Source organism: Chiloscyllium punctatum, chromosome 7, assembly GCF_047496795.1.
Source record: "Chiloscyllium punctatum isolate Juve2018m chromosome 7, sChiPun1.3, whole genome shotgun sequence".
Classification (NCBI taxonomy): Eukaryota; Metazoa; Chordata; class Chondrichthyes; order Orectolobiformes; family Hemiscylliidae; genus Chiloscyllium; species Chiloscyllium punctatum.
The window spans coordinates 99,087,983-99,111,999 of record NC_092745.1 but is presented as its reverse complement, the minus strand read 5'-3'; the positions used below and the strand labels follow the sequence as shown (position 1 = coordinate 99,111,999).

The 24,017-nt window shown below is 38.9% G+C and overlaps 1 protein-coding gene across 5 annotated transcripts in view; it reads right to left on the bottom strand.

Annotated features, from left to right (window-relative positions):
• Nucleotides 1–404: 404 nt before the first annotated feature.
• The window catches only part of slc6a9 (solute carrier family 6 member 9), a 237,387-nt gene continuing 213,774 nt past the window's right edge, over nucleotides 405–24,017 (bottom strand). For all 5 annotated transcript variants that reach the window (XM_072574415.1, XM_072574417.1, XM_072574419.1 and 2 more), the window contains 6 exons: nucleotides 20,901–21,138; nucleotides 17,435–17,569; nucleotides 16,685–16,784; nucleotides 14,788–14,888; nucleotides 8,376–8,546; nucleotides 405–5,483 (listed from right to left, as the gene is read on the bottom strand). In XM_072574415.1, coding sequence (XP_072430516.1) covers nucleotides 5,250–5,483; nucleotides 8,376–8,546; nucleotides 14,788–14,888; nucleotides 16,685–16,784; nucleotides 17,435–17,569; nucleotides 20,901–21,138 — 979 coding nt within the window. In that variant the 3' untranslated portion in view covers nucleotides 405–5,249. The remainder of the gene's footprint in view (nucleotides 5,484–8,375; nucleotides 8,547–14,787; nucleotides 14,889–16,684; nucleotides 16,785–17,434; nucleotides 17,570–20,900; nucleotides 21,139–24,017) is intronic.

The window sequence follows — 24,017 nt, the reverse complement described above, 5'->3', positions numbered from 1 at the left end:
AAATTAACAGTAACCCACACAGTGTCAATAATTGCAGAGATCAGACCAAAGTAAATACATACAGCTCAGGGGGGAAATACCTCTTTTAACAAACCACAATGCAAATTAGACTGAAACCTGGTTATCACTGACTCAATTGAAGAAGAAGATGAGAAGTAGCCATGTCGGTCTCCTCTGGACCATTTAGCTTAAAAGCAAATTTCTTAACTTTAACTTGAAAATGTTTCAGCAATAACTGCATCCAGGAGGTAGAGGCACAAAGGAAACTTGTTACCCTGAATGGAGATGCTTTGTCAAACATTCACTCAATTTGTGATTTCTCCTCAATGTTAGGTATTTTTAAGTGCTGAATATTAATATATGAAATGCACAATACGCAAAATACAATGACAAAATCATAACTCTTACAGAGATGTGAATATTTTATAGTTTCCAGTCTATGTAATTGACCCCAGAATGAAAGAGATTTACACAAGTAGCTTCTTTAATATATATTTATCTTTTCTCCTAAACACTGAAAGAGTCAAGTAAACTGTTCATATAAGACTACAGATTACAGTCACTTGAAACAATATACACTATCAAGAAAATACTGTGTACACAATTATAGTTCTCATTTTGAGCTATTGGCACATTGGAAAGTAAAAACTTCCTTTGTTTTCTGGCACATACATCTAATCAGGAAAGCAAGGCGGTGCTCAACTTAAATCATACATTAAATACAGCATGAGTATTTTATATAGATAAAAGGCAGAGGTAGGAAGGAAGCACAGATTACAAATGTCTTTCCAATTACCTTTACTGAGTGAATGCTATTCGGAAAAGGTGAAAGAAAGGACGATTGCTAGGTGCGATGGAACACTTGATAGATTACAAATCTACATATTTACAGCTATAAATAGGTAAAAGGTTGAAAGGCTTGGTAATTGTGAGAAAGAGATAGAGGAAGTGCATGCACAGAAAACAAACTGAACTGAGAATAATGAAAACATTTGGTGAACCAGAAATATGGTTCAATCCAGATCATTGCTTTTACTATAAAGGTGTGTGCTTGAGTGAGCTTCACTGAAGAGTGAGCATTGTTACCTAACCTTCACCACCCCCAAATCCTCTCACCAAATCAAGACATGTCAGTATGCTGTAAAATATGGAGGTGGTATAATATTGGTGTGACCCTTTATTTCACTCTGCTGTATGTCATGAGAAAAGTCACGTGATGTTACTGTGATTCGGTTCAAGGTGTTGCTGTACTGTTCAAGGTCTGCAACAGCATAAATATCATCCAGAAAAAGATGTTTGCTGTAGATGTATGTGCAAAAACTATTGTAAAGGTTTTCAACATTATGTAGTAACAGGAGACATAAACTGAATTTTCTGATCAGTGTTGTTATAATACAAGTGAAAACCCAATAAAATACACTTATTTAATTTTAGAATGTTTACTGCTGGCTTTAAAATAACACAGATTCGAAAATCTAAGTTTCAATGTCTCCAGTCTCTGTTGAATGAAGCAGCATTGGCACCGGTGAAAAAACTTACTTGGTTGGCAATTACTTTCACTGCTGCAGAAATTAAGCAAACCTTCAACTGACATATCTGTCAAATTTCACTGAGCCACTAGTTACTAAATACTCCCTTATGCAAACTAAATTTTATTGAATTAACCTTAACCATCCCACATGTTTTGCTTAGTTACCTGACAAATAAAGAAAAACATTTTTAAGCTAGAATGAAATTTATCAATGAATGTTAATGCTAATTAATTAACAATATATCAATGTTATAATAGTTTAGAGTCATTGAGCTGGAAACTGTATACACTTAATTCACCTTGATTACCTTTAGACTGAAATACAAAGTGCGATTAACTCAACTATGTGAGAAAATACTTGTCCCTACTATTTGCTAAAGGAAGTCAGCAAAGTTTACCTACTGTTTTCTCAACATGAATTAAGAGCCAGTATATGCAGCTCAGGGGTATAATTGAACACATAAATTAATTGTTTTGGTTGTAACTTGTAAACTATTTCCCATTAGATTATAAATGTGATTGAATATGTTGTATAGCCTGTAGGCAAAACAAACTATATTATAATGGCTTGAAAGGTGAGAGATTAATTGCACACTGTTCGGGTCTCCTCTAGATCAAAAAAGAGCGACTTGCATATATACGTGCTGTTCCATGGCCTCAGGCTGTCACAAAGCACTTTACAACCAACAAAGTACTTTTGAAGTACAATGATGGCCTGAATGAACACTTGACCAAAGTAGTGCCATGGGATTTTTTTACACCCATCATACGGGAGGATGGGCCTTAGTTTAATGTCTTATCCAAAAGACAGTACCTCCAACAATGTAGCATGACTTCAGTGTTACAGTGGAACATTAGCCTAGATTTTCTGCTTAAGTCTCTGGAGCAGGACCTGAACCCAAATTCTCCGACTCTTAGACTACAACTATCTTCAAATGCAGTTAATAAAATTCACAATATTAATTGGCTGATATCTCAATTACTTGGACTAGATTAAACTCCGTATTGAAAAGAAGAATAAGTTTAGATGATAAAAGAGCAACTTTAGGACAGAATGAAAAAGGGAAAGGGATAGAAAGGAGAATTAAGAGAGAGGCAATTAAATTTTCAACTTCATAATGGCAATACCTATTTTGTTATATTACATACTTCCATGTAATCAAGATTTCACATTATCAAGCAAATGCAATGGAATCTACATAAATGTGTATCACAGCCAAGCACAGAATCCCATCATGACCATTCCCATCATGCAAGCATTCCGATATAAACATAATTCTGTTCCAGAAACTGAAATCGAATGGAACATTTTTGTCTCTTTCCATTGTATGGAAATTCCCAATCTGATCAAAATTTGGATCTAAGCACGGCATCTCTTGGCAGAAACCCATTCTGGGTTAGTTAGGTTCAGACTGGAATGCACACTGTACAATTTAAGCACTTAACACATAACTTGATACATCAATGCAACTGTACATCAGTTTCAACCAGCCAGCTTTGGCTTCAAGAAAATAAGGTGACCCATTCTGTTACAACTTGGTTTGTGGGACAATACAGGTACCAAAGCAGCAAAGGGATAAGTCATCTGCTTGTGCTGTTCTATCTCTCCTTACACTAAGCACTGCAGATTTATGAACATCTTCTCCCTTTTTTGTCAAATTATTTTAAAATTTTAGGTGCACATTTTAACTCCAAGCCTAAAATGGCACAAATTTCACCATGAGCCCATGAAAACAGCATTTGGAGGTCCTGTAACAGGCAGAGACCTCGATTTACACATTCAAGATTACTCCTGCCTTATTTCGACAGGCATGATGGGTGTCAAAAGGGGGGTGCCTCAGATATTCAACCAGTCCTATTATGTTAAAAAAGTACTTTGCTGCTCAAAGAAATTTCTTCTTTTCTCTACTTCTTCCAATCCAACAAGTGGGTCAAGGTTTGTGCTGAATTTGTAATTTTGCATACTCGCACAAATCCAACTTTGTTAAAGACTCATAAGGCAACAGAAGCAGTGCACCAATGCTTCAGACACTTTTAGCACCTGGTTTAAAAAGATATGCCAGGGAATCAAGGTGAGAAAATAATTGAAAAGTTGCTATATTTGGATAGTTGCTGCTGAAAATGTGTTGCTGGAAAAGCGCAGCAGGTCAGGCAGCATCCAAGGAACAGGAGAATCGACGTTTGGGCATAAGCCCTTCTTCAGGAATGAGGAATATTTGGATGGTTCTCAACTTTGTATCAGGTTCTTATATCTGCTAGGATTTCCTGGATTGCAGCCTCCAATACCTAATTGGCCCTTTAATTCCAAAACTAATCTTTCAAAAAAAGAATTGGATACGTCTTGAAAAGCAATTACAGTCTGTTAAACAGCTACTGCCACCGAATAACCCAGCTCCAGAATCTCAGTGTCCTCTGCGCATGATAGAAGTACTGTCTAACAATTAAATGATTGGCTTAGTCTTGGGGGAATAGTCAGCTGGTAGCCCCTCAGATCGGGCCAATGTTTAATGTCTAATGTCTACAACTTTCGTGAACACATCACAATCTCTTAAAAACCTATGCAACGTTTTGATAACAACTGTTCTGAATTGGTTAATTCCCACTATGTATCAGATAAACAATAGGTTAAAGTATATCTTAAAATTGTACCAATAGATTTTGAAAGATGAGCATTTGACACATCAATAATATGTTCAAATTTTCCTATGTATTCATGCATGCCTGATACTGTGTTGGACATGCACACTGTACCGTTGGTTTACTCATGCTGACTCTCTTCTGCAGCAGTGCTGATAATGAAGAGTGCATCTGAGTGAGATACTGATAGACAAATCATCATAACAAACAAGAAAAGATATTTCAATGACAGATCACTTTTTGTGGATGGATAAAAACATCTAATGATCTATTTGTATCCAATAGCTGCAGCTGTACAACTGGTTTAGAGCTTCAGTAAAATTAACTTAAATATATGTAATATAACTTCTTTCTGTGTTTTCTGTAAAAGCTTTCATGGAAACTGCTTACTATGGGGGAAAGTTTGTTCCAATTAACACATATATAAAATAATATATAGATATCAAAACATTAGAAACAGAGCCAATAAAATTACAAAGCTACCAAATACAGTGAACAGTGTAATTCGGATCTCCGATATAGTTTTGGCTTGGTAAACAGTAGGTTACTTTGAAAATGTGCTGTCACAATAAGATGGGCATTACCTTCAGCTTCTTCCTCAGATTGTTCTTTTGTGTTACTTAATAACTATTCTGATGTTGATAAAACACAGTGCTATGGTGTGGAGTAGACAAGCACAAACAGATGTTCAAAAGAAATGAGACCCAGAGAGAAAGAAAACCTATATTGAGACTGGGAAACATTTTGATCAGCTATCAGTTGTACTAACAGGCAAACAGTGTGTATATAACGTATTGCATTCCACAAAATGACAACAAACATAACCAATTTCTGAAAAAAAAAATCAGGTTTAAATATTAAGTTATGAGATTCTATCGATAACTATAAAAAAATGAAAAGAGGAAGAAAAACACACATACCTGAAAAAATCAATTAAGTTGTGTTGACTACTTGTCAAATTCCATAGATCAGATAAGAAATTAAAGGGAATGAACCTTTCGGCATAAGTAAAGGCTCTATTTCCCAAACCCCACCCTCCTAACCCCAATTAATTGTCTTCTTTGATTTAAAAGGACTTTGACTACACATTAAGCTCCTGGTTTCTGGCAGAACCATTGCTGCCCTGTATGGTGAGGTTGTGTTCTATATTTTCTATTGGTATTTGCTCCTTCTCTCGCTCTTTATCTGGATTCAGTTGTTGAATTTCCAGACTGAACTCATACGATGAGCTGCCAACTGTTGCGTATCGATCAGTGCGGTGCTCTAATAAAGTTGGTCCCCAGTCCTTGCTTGGTTTATTTGCATTCTTCACACGCTGGGAAAGCAAGAAAGCAATAATGATGCTGAATGTCTATACTGAGCTGTATGAACTGATAGCAGAACACAGGAACTCTAATTACCACATAACTAACTTACTAAGTTAGTTTAAACATGACCATTATTTAATACCAAGACTATTCTGCCATATCCAGTTTCTCCACTAATTCAATTAATGGAGAAAGAAATCTATTTCAAAGTAGATATTTGACTCTGACCAGATACCAATTCATTTCGTAGTCATTAGTAGTCAGATCAAAGTGGCTAATTTATGCTATGGTTAGCAAACCTGTTTCTGAAAAATCATAAATGCCCTTATAAGAAGTCTTTTTAAATCAATTTAAGACAAAGTTAAAATGGTCTGTTTTATGATGCCACTGGTAGCAAGTCTAAGAAATCTAGACATCAAAGGCTGAGCAGTATGAAGTGTGGATGGTAACTCTATTTTCTGGCTAGGTCATAGTTGAGCTTATCCCCTCTTGGCCAGGTCACTCTGCAGCTAGTTGCAGCTGCTGGGCTGTTTCATGGTTCAAGTGGACACTTCAGCCTGCCCTTGTGGAAATATTTCTACCTTCAATAAGCCAATCAAATGGCTGCCAAACCTCAATCCTAACAGCCCTATTAGAAGAGGTGAACAATTTTGGGACAATTTATAGAGCTCTTGTAAAGTGAAGTCCAGGGTCTTATTGGGATCAGGCTGTCAGGCTCCGGGAGGTGAATGGAGAATTGAGGGTGGGGGAGAAAGGGGGTCAGTAAATAGTGTTGGAGCAATGCTTGAGAGGGGGAGGGGAAAGAATAGCTCTTTAAAGAGGCAACATTTGGGCACAGAGTGCTTGACGAGAAAGACCATGCCTTCACCTTGCAAATTGGCCCCCTGATTTCAACAGACAACGTCACCACTTGGTGCCAGACTCCCCTGCCAAAGGTAAAATCTAAATGGTGATTTGAGGAAACCCTTAAGTGACCATTAATCGGTTACTTAAGGACCTCAAGTAGCCCACTGGTCACTCAGTCACCTGATGCCTGCCCCACTATAAGTAAAATATTTATGAAATCAGGTATCCGAATGGCACAGCATTGCTGCTATGGTGCTTAATTTTATTAACCAAGCCTAAGCTTTGAGTTGAACCAAATGCTTGTATTATAACAGTTAGACTCTAAAGTAACTTTATTACAGGAATATTAACCACTTGCAAACCACGTACATACTAATAATAATTTTAATGCAGGAAAAAAACTCAAATTTTATTTATTCTTCCTCCTTTTTTCACATTACGTATTTCTCCTAGTTGTATTATTTAGCTTGTTCTTTCTCAGCAGCATTACAAACTGTAATATTTCCATTTTATCTTCACGACCATATTCAGTTTACTTGAAATAAACACATGTTCTGGATGTAGGTTTGCTCGCTGAGCTGGAAGGTTTGTTTTCAGATGTTTCGTCACCATACTAGGTAACATCATCATTGTGCCTCCGGAAGAAGCCATGGTGGTATGGTCCGCATTTTATTTGTATGTTTAGGTTTCTGTGAGTTGGTGATGCCATTTCCAGTTGTGATGTCATTTCCTGCTGTTTTTCTCAGGGGGTGGTAAATAGGATCCAAGTCAATGTGATTGTTGATAGAGTTCTGGTTGGAATGTCATGCTTCTAGGAATTCTCGCACGTGTCTCTGTTTGGCTTGTCCTAGAATGGATATGCTATCCCAGAAGTATGACATTAACCGGAACTCTATCAACAAACACATTTACTTCGATTCCATTTACCACCCCCTGAGAAAAAGAACAGGAAATGACATCACCACAGGAACTGGCGTCACAAACCCAAGGAAACCTAAACACATGAATAAAACGTGGGTCATACCATCAGTGCTTCATCCAGAGGTTCACTGATGATCTTACCTAGTATGGTGGCAAAACATCTGAAAATGAACTTTCGAGCTCAATAAACCTACATCCAGAAGCTCAACCTGAGCTACAAATCTTCTCAAAACTCATAAACACATGTATTTATATGGGGCCTTTCATGACCTCAGGTTGGCCCAAAGTTTTAGAATTAGATTTTATTGTCATGTGTACTCAATTACAGGAGCACAGTGGACAATTTTGCTTTACAGCCAATTTAATAGCTTTTTTTTGAAAAAAAAACTTGTTGTTATGTAGGAAATATGGTTGAGCAGAGAAAGTAATTGATAATAACCAGATCACATTTTTGTTGATATTGATTCAGGAGCAAGTATTGGCCAGGAAACCGAATTAACTCCCCTCTCTGCTTGAAAAGTATTGGCACAGAATTTTTTCTGCTTACCCAAGTGGGGAGGCTGAGCCTCAGTTTGACATCTCAATGAAAAATGCCACCTCTGACAGCACTACACCCCATTGGGACTGCACTGGAGTGCCAGCCTAGTGCTTTGTGCTTAAGTGCTGAATTAATTCTTGAATCAACAACAATCTGACTCAGTGGTGAGAATGGTACCAGCCAAGTCATGACTGCCATCTATGGGTGTTAAGAATTTGAAGTGATGCAGACAGTGAAGAATCGGATCATACAGTTAATCTCTAATATCACAGGGTTGAGATACAGAGGAGTTTACAAACACTGAGATGTTTTCATTTGGAAAGGAGGCAACATCATTTATTAAATGGTAGAAGTAAAGTTTGTTGATTTTTACTTCGAAGAATAACAAAATACTAGAACAAAAGTTAGAATTGTTGAAAGGAATCTTTAAAAGCCATGTCAGGTATCAACTAAAAGCTGCTTTGGTATATTTTGTTTTCTCCATTCATCATTTAAGCTACCATTGTGGCTTTCATTTAACTTTCTCAAATTAACATTGCTTGTCACTTCCTCTTGGCATACAGAAATCTATCAATTTGTTATCTTGTCCACTCACCTCCCAAAATGTGGATCCTTCGGACATGCATATCTTCCAGATGGCATAAATGGGTATACAGATTACTGAAGACAAAGCCATCAAGAAACCAAGAATGATCGCCCAGGATGGGTAGATGTAGTCATTGTAACTGATGGGTTTATACTGGACCACAGTGAAGATCAGTATGAACTGGAAAAATCAAACAAATGTATAAATGAGTTCACTCAAATCTATTGATTTCATTTACTTAACGGTAATTGTGATAAAAGCAAATTCAACTTAAAATTTTAAGTTTCTCAGGGTGAAAATTTTTTTCTTATTCACTAAAATAAGATCAAGTCAGTCCTGGAACAAGATCTCTCCCAAAAGTTTTTTTAATGAAAATGTTATAGACTTTACACAGTCACTGCAATTTCTTTCTTGCATTCACTACTTGAAAGGATATAATTAAAAGCAACTTATTGGTGGGCAAATCCTGAGTCTGTTTGTTGCCTTGGGTAGTGGTAAAGAAAGATCCTAATAAAAGAAATACATAGCAGGATCAGCCTTTTATTGGTCGACTGAACTTGCTGTTAGTATGAACTGGTGATGCACAGTCATAAAGGGAAAGCTATACTGATGTATTAATGTACATAGTACAACATAGCAGTGTCCTAAATCATTAATGCTTCCTTATGTTAGTCCCTGATATGGCTGTGGTATAAAGAGAGATGGTTCACAGGAAACTGCAGACAGAGGAAGAAGGAAGTGGACCACTTTGGCTCTTTCCAAAGTGGCCATTTCAAATCCCACCTAATCTAGAGGTGGGTTATAATATCTGAACAGGCTGATGTGAAAATATCTAAGAACATTATTGAAGAGATGTGATTGCACTGGAGAGACAGCAGAGGAGGTTTACCTGTGCTGGAGAGTTTGTGTTATGAAAGGAGATTGGGATAGACTGAGTTTATTTTCCTTGGAGCAGAGGAGACTGAGAGGGGTAAATAATTGAAATGTATAAGATTATGAAGGCATAAACAGGGTAGTTGGAAGAAACTTCCCCTTTGTTGGAGGGTTAAATGACCAGGGCGCATAGATTTAAGGTAAGGAGCAGGCGGTTTAGAGGGATTGTAAGAAAAACATTTTCACTCAGACGGTGGTGGGAATCTGGAACACTTTGCCCATAAGGGTGGTAAAGGAAGAAACCCTCAATATTGAAGAAATATTTAAATATGCACTAGAGGGTGCTATGTGTATGGAATGAGCTGCCATTGGAAGTGGTGGAGGCTAGTACAATTGCAACATTTAAAAGGCATGTGGCTGGGTATAAGAAAACGAAGGGTTCTGAGGGATATGGGCTGGGTGCTGGCAGGTGGGACTAGATTGGGTTGGGGATATCTAGGCAAAGGGCTTTTGCCCCAAACGCTGATTTTCCTACTCCTCGGATGCTGCTTGACCTGCTGTGCTTTTCCAGCACCACTCTAATCTAGACTCTGGTTTTGGATATCTGGTCGGCATGGACAAGTTGGACCAAAGGGTCTGTTTCCGTGCTGTATATCTCTATGACTCTAATGAAGCAGGCAGAGGCCAGAAACAGTCGTCAGAACATGGGGGATGGTGTGATATAGTGAAATATTAAAACCAAGGAAGACAAGGAATTGTTCAGTTTTTCTCATTTGTGGGATGTAGGCATCATTGGCTAGCGTTGCCCTTGAGAAGGTTGTGGTGAGCTGCCTTCTTGAACTGCTGCAGCAGCTGAGCAATAACAGAATTCCTATTGTTAATTTTCACACAAGAATCCCCCTTAATAAATGTAATCTTAATAAATTAATAAATAGCATAAAAGCAAAAGAGAAAGCATATAAAGTTGCAAAGAAAAGTGGTAAACCAGAGGATTGGGAAGTTTATAAAGATCTACAGAGGGCAACAAAAAAAGAAATAAGGAGGGAGAAGATTAAATATTAGGGCAAGCTAGCCAGTAATATAAAGGAAGACTGTCAGAGTTTCTTTTGATATGTAAAGGTCAAAAGAGAGGCAAAAGTGGACACTTGGCCACTGGAAAATGACACAGGAGGGATAGTAGTGGGGAACAAAGAAATGGCTGAGGAACTGAATAATTATTTTTCATCAGTCTTCACAATGGAAGACATGAGTAATTTCCCAAAAATTCAAGAGAGTGAGAGGTCAGAGCTGAGTATGTGGCCATCACCAACAAGAAGGTGCTAGAAAAACGGAATGACTGGAAAGTAGATAAATCACCTGCACCTGATGGACTACACCCCAGGGTTCTAAGGGTGATAGCTGAAGAGATAGTAGAGGCATTAGTGGTAAGCTTTCAGGAATCACTACAATCGGAAAACTACTAAAGTAACACCCCTGTTAAAAAGGGAGTAAAGCAGAAAATGGAAAATTACAGATTAATTAACCTAACCTCGGTCATGGGTAAGATTCTGGAATCCATTGTGAAGGATGAGCTTTCTGAAAGGAAGTGTATGGTAAAATAGGGCGGAGCCAGCATGGTTTCATCAAGAGGAGGTCATGCCTGACAAATCTGCTAGAATTCTTTGAGTAAGTAATGAGCACATTAGATGAAGGAGAAACAATGGATGCTATCTACCTGGATTTCAAGAAGGTCTTTGACAAGGAGGCTACTGAGTAAGATAAAGGCCCATGGTGTTAGAGGCAAGGTGCGAGCATGGATAGAAGTCTGGGGTATAAAAGGGTCCTTCTCATGGTGGCAGCCGGTGACAAGTGGTACTCTGCAAGGCTCAGTGTTGGGACCACAACTTTTCACTTCATACATTAACTATGTAGATGAAAGAACTGAGGGTATTCTGGCTAAGTTTACAGATGATACAAAGGTAGGTAGTAGGTCAGGTAGCATTAAGGAGGCAGGGACGCTGCAGATGGATTTGGACAGATGAGGAGAGTGGCCAAAGAAGGAGCAGATGGGGTACAATGTGGGAAAATGTGAGGTAATGCACCTTGGTAGGAAGGATAGAGGCATGGACTATTTTCTAAATGGGGAGAACATTCATAAGTCTGAAATGTAAAGAGACTCGGAAGTTCTAGTCCAGGATTCTCCCAAGGTAGACATGTAGGTTGAGTCAGTAGTTAGGAAGGCAAATGCAAATGATGGTATTTATTTTGACAGGACTTGACTATAAAAACAGTGATGTACTTCCGAGGCTCTATAAGGCTCTCATCAGGCCACATTTGGAGTATTGTGTGCAGTTTTAGGCTCCAAAGCTCAAGAAGGACCAACTGGCCCTGAAGCATTTTCAGAGAAGATTCATGAGAATGGTCCCGGGAATGAATAGCTTATAATATAAAGCATGTTTGAGGACTCTGGGTCTGTACCTGATGGAGTTTAGAAGGATAAGGGGGGGTAACTAATTGAAAAGTACAGAATACTAAATGGCCTGGGCAGAGTGGATGTTGGGAAGATGTTTCTATTGGTAGGAGAGACTGGAGCCCGCGGAGAAAGTGAGGACTGCAGATGCTGGAGATCAGAGCTTAAAAATGTGTTGCTGGAAAAGCACAGCAGGTCAGGCAGCCACAGGAGCAGGAGAATCGACGTTTCGGGCATAAGCCCCTGGGCCTGATGGCATTTATCCTAGGATTCTCTGGGAAGCACGGGAGGAGATTGCAGAGCCATTGGCCTTGATTTTTGTGTCCTCTTTGTCTACAGGAGTAGTGCCAGAGGACTGGAGGCTAGCAAACGTGGTTCCCTTGTTCAAGAAGGGGAGGAGGGATAATCCTAGTAACTATAGGCCAGTGAGTCTCACTTCTGTTGTGGGCAAAGTCTTAGAGAGAATTGTAAGGGATAGGATTTATGCACATCTGGATAAGAATAATATGATCAAGGATAGTCAGCATGGTTTTGTGAAGGGCAGGTCGTGCCTCACAAACCTTATTGAATTCTTTGAGAAGGTGACTAAGGAGGTAGATGAGGGGAAAGCGGTAGATGTGGTATATATGGATTTTAGTAAGGTGTTTGATAAGGTCCCCCATGGTAGGCTACTGCAGAAAATACAGAGATATGGCATTGAGGGTGAGTTGGAGGTTTGGATTAGGAATTGGCTGGCTGGAAGAAGACAGAGGGTAGTAGTTGATGGCAAAGGTTCATCTTGGAGTGCTGTCACTAGCGGTGTTCCGCAAGGATCTGTTTTGGGACCATTGCTGTTTGTCATTTTTATAAATGACCTGGAGGAAGGGTTAGAAGGTTGGGTGAGCAAGTTTGCGGATGATACGAAAGTCGGAGGAGTTGTAGACAGTGAGGAAGGATATGGCAGGTTACAGCGGGATATAGAGAAGCTGCAGAGCTGGGCAGAAAGGTGGCAAATGGAATTCAATGTAGCTAAGTGTGAGGTGATTCACTTTGGTAGGAGTAATAAAAAGATGGATTACTGGGCTAATGGTAGACTACTTGGTAGTGTGGAAGAGCAGAGGGATCTTGGTGTCCATGTACACAGATCTCTGAAAGTTGCCACCCAGGTAAATAGTGCAGTGAAGAAGGCATATGGCGTACTGGCTTTTATTGGTAGAGGAATTGAGTTCCGGAGTCCTGAGGTCATGCTGCAGTTGTATAAGACTCTGGTGCGGCCGCATCTGGAATATTGTGTGCAGTTTTGGTCGCCATACTATAGGAAGGATGTGGAGGCACTGGAACGGGTGCAGAGGAAGTTTACCAGGATGTTGCCTGGTATGGTAGGAAGATCCTATGAGGAAAGGCTGAGGCACTTGGGGTTGTTTTCATTGGAGAAAAGAAGGTTTAGGGGTGACTTGATAGAGGTGTACAAGATGATTAGGGGGTTAGATAGGGTTGACAGTGAGAACCTTTTTCCACGTATGGAGTCAGCGATTACAAGGGGGCATAGCTTTAAATTAAGGGGGGGTAGATATAGGACTGATGTTAGGGGTAGGTTCTTCACTCAGCGAGTCGTAAGTTCATGGAATGCCCTGCCAGTAGCAGTAGTGGACTCTCCCTCTTTATGGGTATTTAAGCGGGCATTGGATAGGTATATGGAGGATAGTGGGTTAGTGTAGGTTAGGTGGGCTTTGATCGGCGCAACATCGAGGGCCGAAGGGCCTGTACTGCGCTGTATTCTTCTATGTTCTATGTTCTATGTTCTAAGCCCTTCTTCAGGAATGAGGAGGGTGTGCCAAGCTCCTTTGATGCTGTCTGACCTGCTGGGCTTTTCCAGCAACACATTTTTAGAACAGAGGACACAGCCTCAGAGTAAAGGGAAGACCTTTTAGAACAGAGATAAGGAGAAACTTCTTCAGCCAGAGAGGTGAATCTGTGGAATTCACTGCTATAGAAGGCTGTGGAAGCCAGGTCATTAAGTATATTTAAAATGTACATAGATATCTTCTTTATTGTAAAGGGGATTAAGTGTTATGAGGAGAAAGTGGTAGAATGGGGTTGAGAAACTTATCAGCCATGATTGAATGGCGGAGTAGACTTGATGGGCTGAATGGCCTAATTTCTGTTCCTATCGTCTTATATAGGAACTTTCTACAAACTACAGTGAGGTCATTAAACAGTTGGTATTCCACGTATTTAAGGTCAATTTTATATATAATAAGATTAGGAAAAGCTGTAGTTTCCACTCCAATATCCAATGTCAGTATCATGGATTTGTGAACTGGGTATATTAGATTACTTACAGTGTGGAAACAGGCCCTTCGGCCCAACAAGTCCACACCACCCCACCGAAGCGCAATCCACCCATACCCCTACATCTACCCCTACCTAACACTACGGGCAATTTAGCATGGCCAATTCACCTGACCTGCACATCTTTGGATTGTGGGAGGAAACCGGAGCACCCGGAGGAAACCCACACAGACACGGGGAGAACGTGCAAACTCCACACAGTCAGTCGCCTGAGGTGGGAATTGAACCCAGGTCTCTGGCGCTGTGAGGCAGCAGTGCTAACCACTGTGCCACCATGCCACCCACGCCCAATTAATGGAAGTCAAAACATAACTGGGGTCAAACGTTTCCTACTCCATCTCAATAATATACTCCAGCCATCTACCATGGAATAGGTAACTCTTGCCTCCACTGCACGACAACTACATTTTTCAGTTCCTAAACCAATCATCCATTTGGGTAGTTATCTAAATAATGCCAACTATTGAAAATTATGTCCATTTCTGTTTTTATGGAGGTTCCAAATTTACACATAAATTTGTGAAGTAAGGAGGCAACTATGTGGGACCTCATTTCAGCACATGATTCATTTCTTCTTATATCCTCAAAGGCTTTAAAGAAAAAAAACCTGTTCTCTTGAGTCTGGATATAGAATCCATGCTTTGGAAGTGAAAGGACAGGACTGTAAACTCAAAGCATTTAAAACCAATATCATTTCTAAGTGAAAATATGAGAAAGTACTTCACACTGGCTCTGAAAACATTTCTTAAAAATATAACAATTACTTACAAATATAATGCTGGGTGACACAAAACGCCAACAGACTTGAAAGAAGATTGGAGGTGGAAAGCCAAGCATCATCTGAACATCCTTGAAATAGTTATGATGTCCTGAAACAAGAGATTTAATAGTCTTTTTCTTTATGTTATATTTGCATCATTAGTCAATGAAAGCAAATAATGCATTAAATTCCATCCTAAAACTTGTGAAGGATAAATTTGTAAGCAACTATGCTAATAATTTTTGTGTCTGCTTTCAAAATTGAACTCTAATAAAACAAAAATCCAATTTGAATCTGGAACATCTCTGTGCTTGCATGTCAATTGAGTATGCTTTCTGAAGTTCACGGATTGTAACTTGGACACCGATGAGTAAAATTGATGAGTAATCAGCACAGCCTGTCAGATTTTCTTCATCTTTCTCTCACAGATACACAGACAGACAATTACTTTTCTTAAGAAGGCACAACATAATTTTACCTGAATAAGTAAACTTCCAATCCTCCAATTTTTGTTTCCCAACCAGATTTTTGTTGGATGCTATCACTTTGCTGGTTTAAGTGCTACAGGAACAAAAACAGATGGCATATTTTGTGGAGAGAAGGCAGTGTTAATGTGTCAGGTCCAGCGACCCTTCTTTAGAATCTTCTCTGTTCTGAAAAAGGGACACTGAACCTGAAACATTAACTCTGCTTCTCTCCATAGATGCTGCCAGATCTGTTGTGCTTTTCTAGCAATTTCTGTTTTTGTTCCCAATTTCCAGCATCTGCAATTCTTTAGTTGCAATTCTTTGCTAAGTGGCTAACAGGAGTTGTGCACTGCACATAGTCAGTATTGCATGTACTGTCATCAGCTAACAGTTTCTTTTCTGATCAATTACATCAAGGCCAAACTATTTCAAAAGAGTCTAAAATGCTTAAAGAAAACACTAAGTATTTACCCACAAGTACTTACACTTCCTGTGTACAGGGTCATGATTTGGAGATGCCGGTGTTTGACTGGGGTGTACAAAGTTAAAAATCACACAACACCAGGTTATAGTCCAACAGGTTTAATTGGAAACACATTAGCTTTTGGAGCGCCGCTCCTTCATCAGATGGTTGTGCGACACAATCACCTGATAATGGAGTGCCGATCCAAAAGCTAGTGTGCTTACAATTAAACCTATTGGACTATAACCTGGTGTTGTGTGATTTTTAACTTTGTGTACAGGGTGGTTTTCTGCCTAAGCATTGCTCTTGTATGTATAAGGATTTCACTTGAAAAATATATACTTCTTTATCAATTTATTTCTTTTATATAAAGTCCTTTCTCAATAACATATATTTCAGTTACTGAAAATGACTTTTTTTAAAAACAAGCATTTTGAGTGATGCAATTTATTACAGAGTCCTGTTCATATATATTTTCTTGTTATAAAATAGCTGCATGTATGCCAACGTAACATTTGTAAGTTTGCAACATTATTTGAAATGGTTAAGTACTTATTTTGTGATGTATTGAGACACACCAGTGGATCTGCTGTTCTCGCATGTTAACTTTTGTTAGTAGAATATAAGAAGAATCCTTTTGTACCTTCTCAGAGAAAGTTGAATGTTACATTTCTATCAGTTGCAGAATAGCAATGCAATTGGTGGCTTCAGATGCTACCATAAATAGTGCCAACAAAATTAGCTTTTGCTAAGGACACCAGCTGAATGCAAGAACTGTATTTTGAGAAAGAACCATTCAATCCATCGCGTCTGATAGTTTTGCATAACTAATACAATTTTGTCTGAAAAAGAACAATATTTAGTTCTCCAGTTTTCGAAGCAATACCAGCTGTGCACTGCTAGTCATACTCAGTCTATTGATATTAGATCATCTTGGTCTACACTGTGGCAGCATAATTCTTCACTGATACTTACCATAGATATACATTATGGCGATACACATAATGCAGGAAATCACAACAAGTGAAAAACTGGCTGCATAGTTATCCATGAGGAGGAGCCAGTAAATGCCAGCCTGCAGCAGACAGACAGAAAAAAGGACATGAATATTTTCTATAAAAACTAATCCATTCTTGAGATGTGGGTTTTAATCATAGCTAGTATCTGTTTTAAGAAAGTAGTACCTCTTCACAGTTACCCTATCTAACAATTAATACATTTCAAATTAGCTTTTAATTAAATTTGATAATAAGACACATTTTCCTTTAGTTTTAGATGTTCCTTTTAAAACATTTTTGATTGCGTTTGCACAAATTGAGAACGAAAGGGCTCATAGAGCATTGGAGCATATTAGGAACATATTTGAAACATTAGACACAGATGTAATGTTTTAAAATCTGATACAGGAACAAATTACTCAGAGAAATTAAGAGAGGTTTAAGCATGTGGTTAAAAAATTGCAAAGTCTTAAAGAAAGAAATAATCTGAATTAAACATAACTCATTTTTGTAAAGGAAAAAACAGATGATTTATTGCTACATGAAATGTGCCTTAAAATATATTAAGGAATAAACTAACCATGAGAGTAGATCTGATAAATCAAACCATTTCTAACTAGGCCCAATTACGTTTTCTAATATAAGTTGTTGAATGTGGTCATTTTTCTCTGTCAATATGAATGGAATAAAGCACCGATTGGCAAACGCACATTTTCAATAGTCTTACTTGGGTAGTTAGTGGGATTCCCAGAAGAAAGCCAATAATGGCAACTGCCAGCGTCACATAGGATTTTTGCCTACGAATCCAATCACTGCCAATCTCATCAACAACTGCAGTGACCAATGTTTCCAACAGACAAAACTAGGAAGGAAACAAAAGCATTACTATTTATTATACAAGTTATTCTATACCATATAGGGTAAATGGCACTACCTGATGTAAATTATATATTAAATATTGTGCACATATTTCAAAATAATATGTCATTTTATAAAAAGACCGATGTATTCTCAATAGATGGTTGGAAGTATTTCGGTAGTGACTAATTGGGGAGTAATTTACCTCAAACTGAATCCTTGGGTCAAATCTCACAAGTATTTACTCTTCCTGTATACAGTGTGATTTTCCAACTAAGGACTGCTCTTCTGTGTAAAATGGTTAATTAATCCTTGGAGCTGCTGCAGCTCAGGCATCCACCACACTTGAGTTATGTAAATACAGTGTTACCAAATAAGTATCCTCAGTGGAGTATTATATGGAACAATTTACATTGCAACGTGACAAATAGCAAATATTGCACATAAATTACATTATACAGCACAGATACTATTAAGTTTATGAAGGAAAATTTTATACTGTGCGGTGTAATATAAATTGCAGAATATAATTAAATATATTATGTGGTATAATAGTGCAAATATCACATTGTGTATTTTCGATACCATATACTGTACTTTAACTTCATTTTAGTATAAAGTACATTATTCAATGTAATTTACATTATATAACATAATTCACAGCAACCTATGCTATACATTATGTATGCAAACTGCATTTTAAATGACATAAAACAGATTATATAGTGCTTTTTAATTCCCGGTATTCTTATATTAATCCAGCACTGAAGGAAGGAATTCAACCCATCATGTCCATGCGGGTTCTTTGAACAATCTATCTACTTCGTCCCATTTCCCATCCTTTCCCTTAGCTCTGCAATTTCCCGTTCAAGTACTTATCTAATTTTCCTTTGTAAGTCACAATTCGATGTGCCTCCACCACCCTTTCACTTAGTACATTTCAAATCAATATACACATAAAATAATTTCTCACCTCGTTTTTGGGTTCCTTTGCCAATTGTTGTAAATCTGCATCACTGGGTAACAACCCATTTGCCAATGAAAACTGTTTCTCCTTAGTCACTCTATCAAAGTCCGTCATGATTTTCAATGCCTCTATTAAATTTCTCCTTAACCTCTGTCTTTCTAGGTAACTGAAATCCCTCATCTCTTGTCGCATTCTAGTAAAGAAAAGGATTCTCCATCCTTCCTAAAGTATGTTGACCCGATTTGGACACAATACTCCAGCAATTCCGCTGTATGGGGGGAAAAAAGCTGGTAATACCTCAGTACTAACTACAAGATGCCAACATGTAATCTTACATGTATCAAAGTGTACTCTCAGATGGTGGTTAGAAATGATTAAACATAATATTGCTATTTGAAAATATATTATCTAAATCATATTGGAACCTGGTTGTGAGTAAAATTATGTGTGGTTATTGATGAGATGTTAATGACATTGATTGTGACTCAGCCCAGGCATCATGTTAATGGTACTGCAGTATAAGTTTTTTTCCTCCCTGGGGCGGTTTAATTTGTTTTTTTATGCAATGAAAGTGGCCTTCGTCTCTGGGCTGATGCCCTAATCTGCACAGCCATGTTGAATCTTTCACAACAGCGTGACAAGTTGTGTCAGGTACTTCTCCATCTCCATGGAAATAAAGTACCGGACTAATAAAAAAAAATGAAAACAAAAATATTTTGTACAATGAAAGGGCTGACATTTCTCACCACCTTCATTGTATAAATAGCAGCATAATGCAATATTTATACAATTCATGAATCCAACGGACATAACACTCTTTTAATTTCCTCATGATGTGTTACCTGGTTGGCTTGTATAAATATCGTATCGCAGGCTACCCATGGGTATGATCTTTAAAAAAACACAAGAAATTGGGTGAATTTTTTGCGCTCATTAAGGCGTGGGCTGTCAGTGCTGGGGTGTTCACTTCTTTTCACTCTTCACACTCAATGTCAGCATTAAGTGCTCCCAGGTCGACAACAGCATGGAATAGTTACCCAGTAAAGTTTCCTACACTTTCCCAACTCATTTCTTATATTCTCAATGTCAAAAAATCACCCCTATTACACCAGTCTGACATTTCCACTTTCCACACGAGGCATCACTTTGACCACTGACAAACCACCAAACAGAAGAGATTTCCATCCCATCTGTCTGGGATGCATTTGAGTCAAGGTCCCAAGGGGGAAAAGGCATTTCTGTAACTTCATCATATACCAATTCCTTCAGTCATAAGACATTTTCCATAAATACCATTGAATATACAATATTTCATTGCAAAAGTGCTAGATTATGAAGATGAATTGTCTCTTGTTCTATGATAAGAATGTAAATGTCTTCAACAATTCTTAAATCATATTAATGTCAAATTTATCTTGAAACAATTTAATCATGTGAAAACAGCAATCCTAATAATAATGAGATGTGGTTAATGTCATGAAAAATGAAGCATTATTTGAAAATGAAGTCATGATATTTATTACATAGAATTGCACCTATTATATTACACAGAAAAGGCCATTCATCCTGACTGGTGCACAGTGTCAGTTTTGCTCCACTTAGGCCTCATCCAATGCTTTCTCATTTAATTCAAGTAGCATAAAGCCCTATTCTCTGCTCCCTCATTTACTTATCCAGATGCTCTTAAATGCATCCAGACTATTTGTTTCAACAACTATCTCTTCCCACCACTCTCTGGGCAAAGAAGTTTCTTCTTTCTTCGCTTTTAGATCTTCTATTGAAAGCCTCTTAATTTTGCCTATCCCCACAAGTGAAAACATTTGCTCTGTCCCTGTTCTATAGTAGTTTTCATAATTGTAAATACCTCTATACTGTCCTTTTAAGGTATTACTAATCCATATCACTTTGTTTAGTAATTTATAAGTTTATACGCTAAGATTTATGTATATGCCTTTGCTTCAACCCTATTTATGATATTTTCCAAGATGTACATGACTATTCTCTAATCAAAATATAAAACCTCATTAATCTGTTTTGAAATTTCTTTGCTAATTATATGACATAATTTACAACAACATATGGTGTTTTCAAGTTTCAAGACTGGATCATTGATTTCATGCAAAACACAAGATCTAACCATTTCTTCTCCAACCATGCAAAACAGCCTTGGTTTACTTTTAAGTAGAGTCACATCATTGAATTTCATTGAAGTTTCTGAAGTGTACAAAACCAAAGAGAATGAAGAAAACTATACTCTGAAGGCTTGCCCCCAGGGTGTTTTATCCAAAGCAGTTTTTATCAGTTTGTCTATTCCTTGTTCTAATTGAAATCTGCTACCCAAGGGAACATTGTGTCAAATGCCACTTACCTGAGTACCCAGTCCCAGCAGAATCAACATGAAGAAGAAGAGAAGGGACCAGAAGGGTGAGATCGGCAGCAACGTCAGGGCTTCTGGGTAGGCCACAAAGGCCAGTCCAGGACCATGATCTGCTACTTCCGACACATTGACCCCCAGATGCGCAGCCATGAATCCAAGAATGGAGAAGATGACAAACCCAGCATAAACACTGGTCGCGCAGTTGGTAATACTGATAATAATACTGTCCCTGCAGCAGCAAGAAGAAAAACAGTAACAGATGGAAGTGAGATTATGAGGATGACTTAAGGGATTAAAGCAATGAGAGAATTTAGCATCAAGCACCTTTCACGCACCATTAACTACTATTATATCACACTTTAAATGAGGGTCTGAAATGGAGCAGTGTCTTCAGCAGTTCTCTGCCAGATATGATAGAATCCCTAAGAAAGTGGCAACACATTTCAGTCACTCTTAGCAGTTTCTGCAACACCTTGCAGTTTTTCCTTTTGCAAGAGGAAAAATAAGCAGGGGTGAGTGGAGCCTCACATGGGCCCTTGCTCCTTAGTCAAGGCACTGAATTTCCCTGACTTACTGCAGTCAAATGGGCCCCATACACATAGTTTTTGCTTTCGAGGAATGGTTGTGTAATTGGGTCAGGTCTGCTAACTTCAGAAGCGAAGCTTTAATGGCTTTGGTGGAAGTGTAGCAAGTATGGAGGAGGAGTGATTAAAAAACCCATCTTGGTTCCTAAGGGATTTGATCCAGTTGTGTCATTTTCCCATACCACCACAGACTCATTACATTCTATGTCAAGTCATATACCCCCGATCACTCCAACTGGCCCTTTAGCCTTTCCATGCTATCTTAATGGCTGTTTGTGTCCTTCAATATGACCCCTTATAATGTCCATGCCACCTCAGGCCCCTTTTACCCAATGTCCACTCTATACATAACCAATGAGCCAATAACATGTTGAACTATTCAGAGAAAAAAAAATTCACAAACTCTCCTTTGTTTAAAACAACAGCTTTTCCAACGCCCATATAAAAATATCAATTTGAAAGATCATTAAAGTATCAATAACACTTCACACTCCTTAATCTTGTCCAAATAACACTGAGACATTGAGAAGAGATTTCAGTTAGAATGACTTATCACAACCATTTAAGGATGTCAATAAAAATCAACAATCCACTTCAGCTGTCAAAGCAGGAAGCTCTGGTGAGCGAATGCAGCCAAGCACATTGCTTGGTGATCTTGTTCAGAGGCCCAGGCCTCATTAGGGAGTCTTGGAGCCAGCTACTGTCAGTTAGAAGCTTGCAAACGCTGGATAGTTGCCAAAAGTAGTGGCTGCAGCAGTAGCGTAACCTGAACATCGATGGGATCAAGAGGGGAGAGACAACGTGATACTTAAATTTGTCTATGACTTGCACTTTCTGGATAATTCACTGCATGCACCTGCGTTGCCCTTCAGATCTGCTTCCCCCAAACAGCTCTAAATTTATACACTAAAATATGCATAAAAGCCTCAAGCACAATATGCACCCAATCATTGATTATTCATTTTGAAATGCATCAGCAACGAATAAATGAATTACAATAATATTAGGAATAAATATCAACATGTAAAATTAGCACATTGTTGTCTGCTGTCATCAACAATCATAAAAATATGGTTATTAGAATCATAGAATCCCGAGTGTGGAGCAAATTACTGCAGATGCTGGGATCTGGACTGAAAACAACCAGTGCTGGGGATCACAGCAGGTCAGGCAGCATCCATGGAGAGAGAGCAAGCTAACCTTTTGAGTCTAGATGACTCTTCATCAGAGCTGAGGTGAAGTGTGGAGGGGGCAGCATTTATGCCACAGTTTTTGGGGGTGGCTGGGGGTATAGTGTGTGTAGGGCGCTGGTGGAGAAAAGATGTTGATAGTTCGAATAAAGTGAGCGGATTGTGAGAATGGCAGAACAAAGGCGTGTCTCCTGCCAGACTTGAAAGGACAGACAGTCTGGGACAGACAGTCTGGGACAGAGGGAGGGGAGAGGTCATGATAACAGAATGTAACAGTTAAAATTTCACAGTTTGAAGGTGCTGAACTCAATATTAGGTCCAGAAGGCTGTAAAATGCCTAATCTGAAAATGAGATGTTCCTTCAGTTTGCAATATGTTTCACTGGAACACTACAGCATGCTGAGAACAGACACATGGGCATGTGAGCAGGACTTTGTATTAAAATGACCGGCTACGGGAAGGTTGGAGTCATGCTTGTGCACTGACCAGAGATGCTCCGCAAAACGGTCACCCAGTCTACGTTTGGTTTCTTTAATGTAGAGTAGGCCACACTGGGTGCAGTGAATACAATACACAAGATTGGAGAAGGTACAGGTGAAATGCTGCTTCACCTGGACAGACTGTTTAGGCCCTTGGATGGTGAGCAGGGAGGAGGTGAAGGGGCAGGTACTGAACATTCTGCGGTTACAGGGGAGGGTGCCATAGGATGGGAGGGTACAGTGTTGGTGGTTGTGGAAGCAGTGTGGAAACAGGCCATTCAGCCCATCAAGTCCACATCACCCCTCCAAACAGCATCCCATCCAGACCTACAGCCCTACCCTATCACCCCGCATGGTAAACCGACCTACCGTGCACATTACTAGACACCTTGGGCAATTTAGCATTGCCATTCCACCTTCTTTGGGCTTAGAGTCATAGCAATGTACAGCATGCAAAAAGACCATTTGGTCTAACTCGTCCATGCCGACCAGATATCCCAACCTGATGTAGTCCCATTTGCCAACACTTGGCCCATATCTCTCTACACCCTTCCTATTCATGTGAAATTTGAAAGGGTTCAGAAAAGATTTACAAGTATGTTGCCAGGGTTGGAGGATTTGAGCTATAAGGAGAGGCTGAATAGGTTGGGGCTGTTTCCCCTGGAATGCTGGAGGCTTAGAGGACACCTTATAGAGGTTTATAAAGTCATGAGGGACATGGATAGGACAAATAGACAAAGTATTTTCTCTGGGGTGGAGAGTCCAGAACTAGAGGGCATAGATTTAGGGTGAGAGGGGAAAGATGTAAAAGGGACCTAAGGGGCAACGTTTTCATGCAGATGTTGGTGCTTGTTG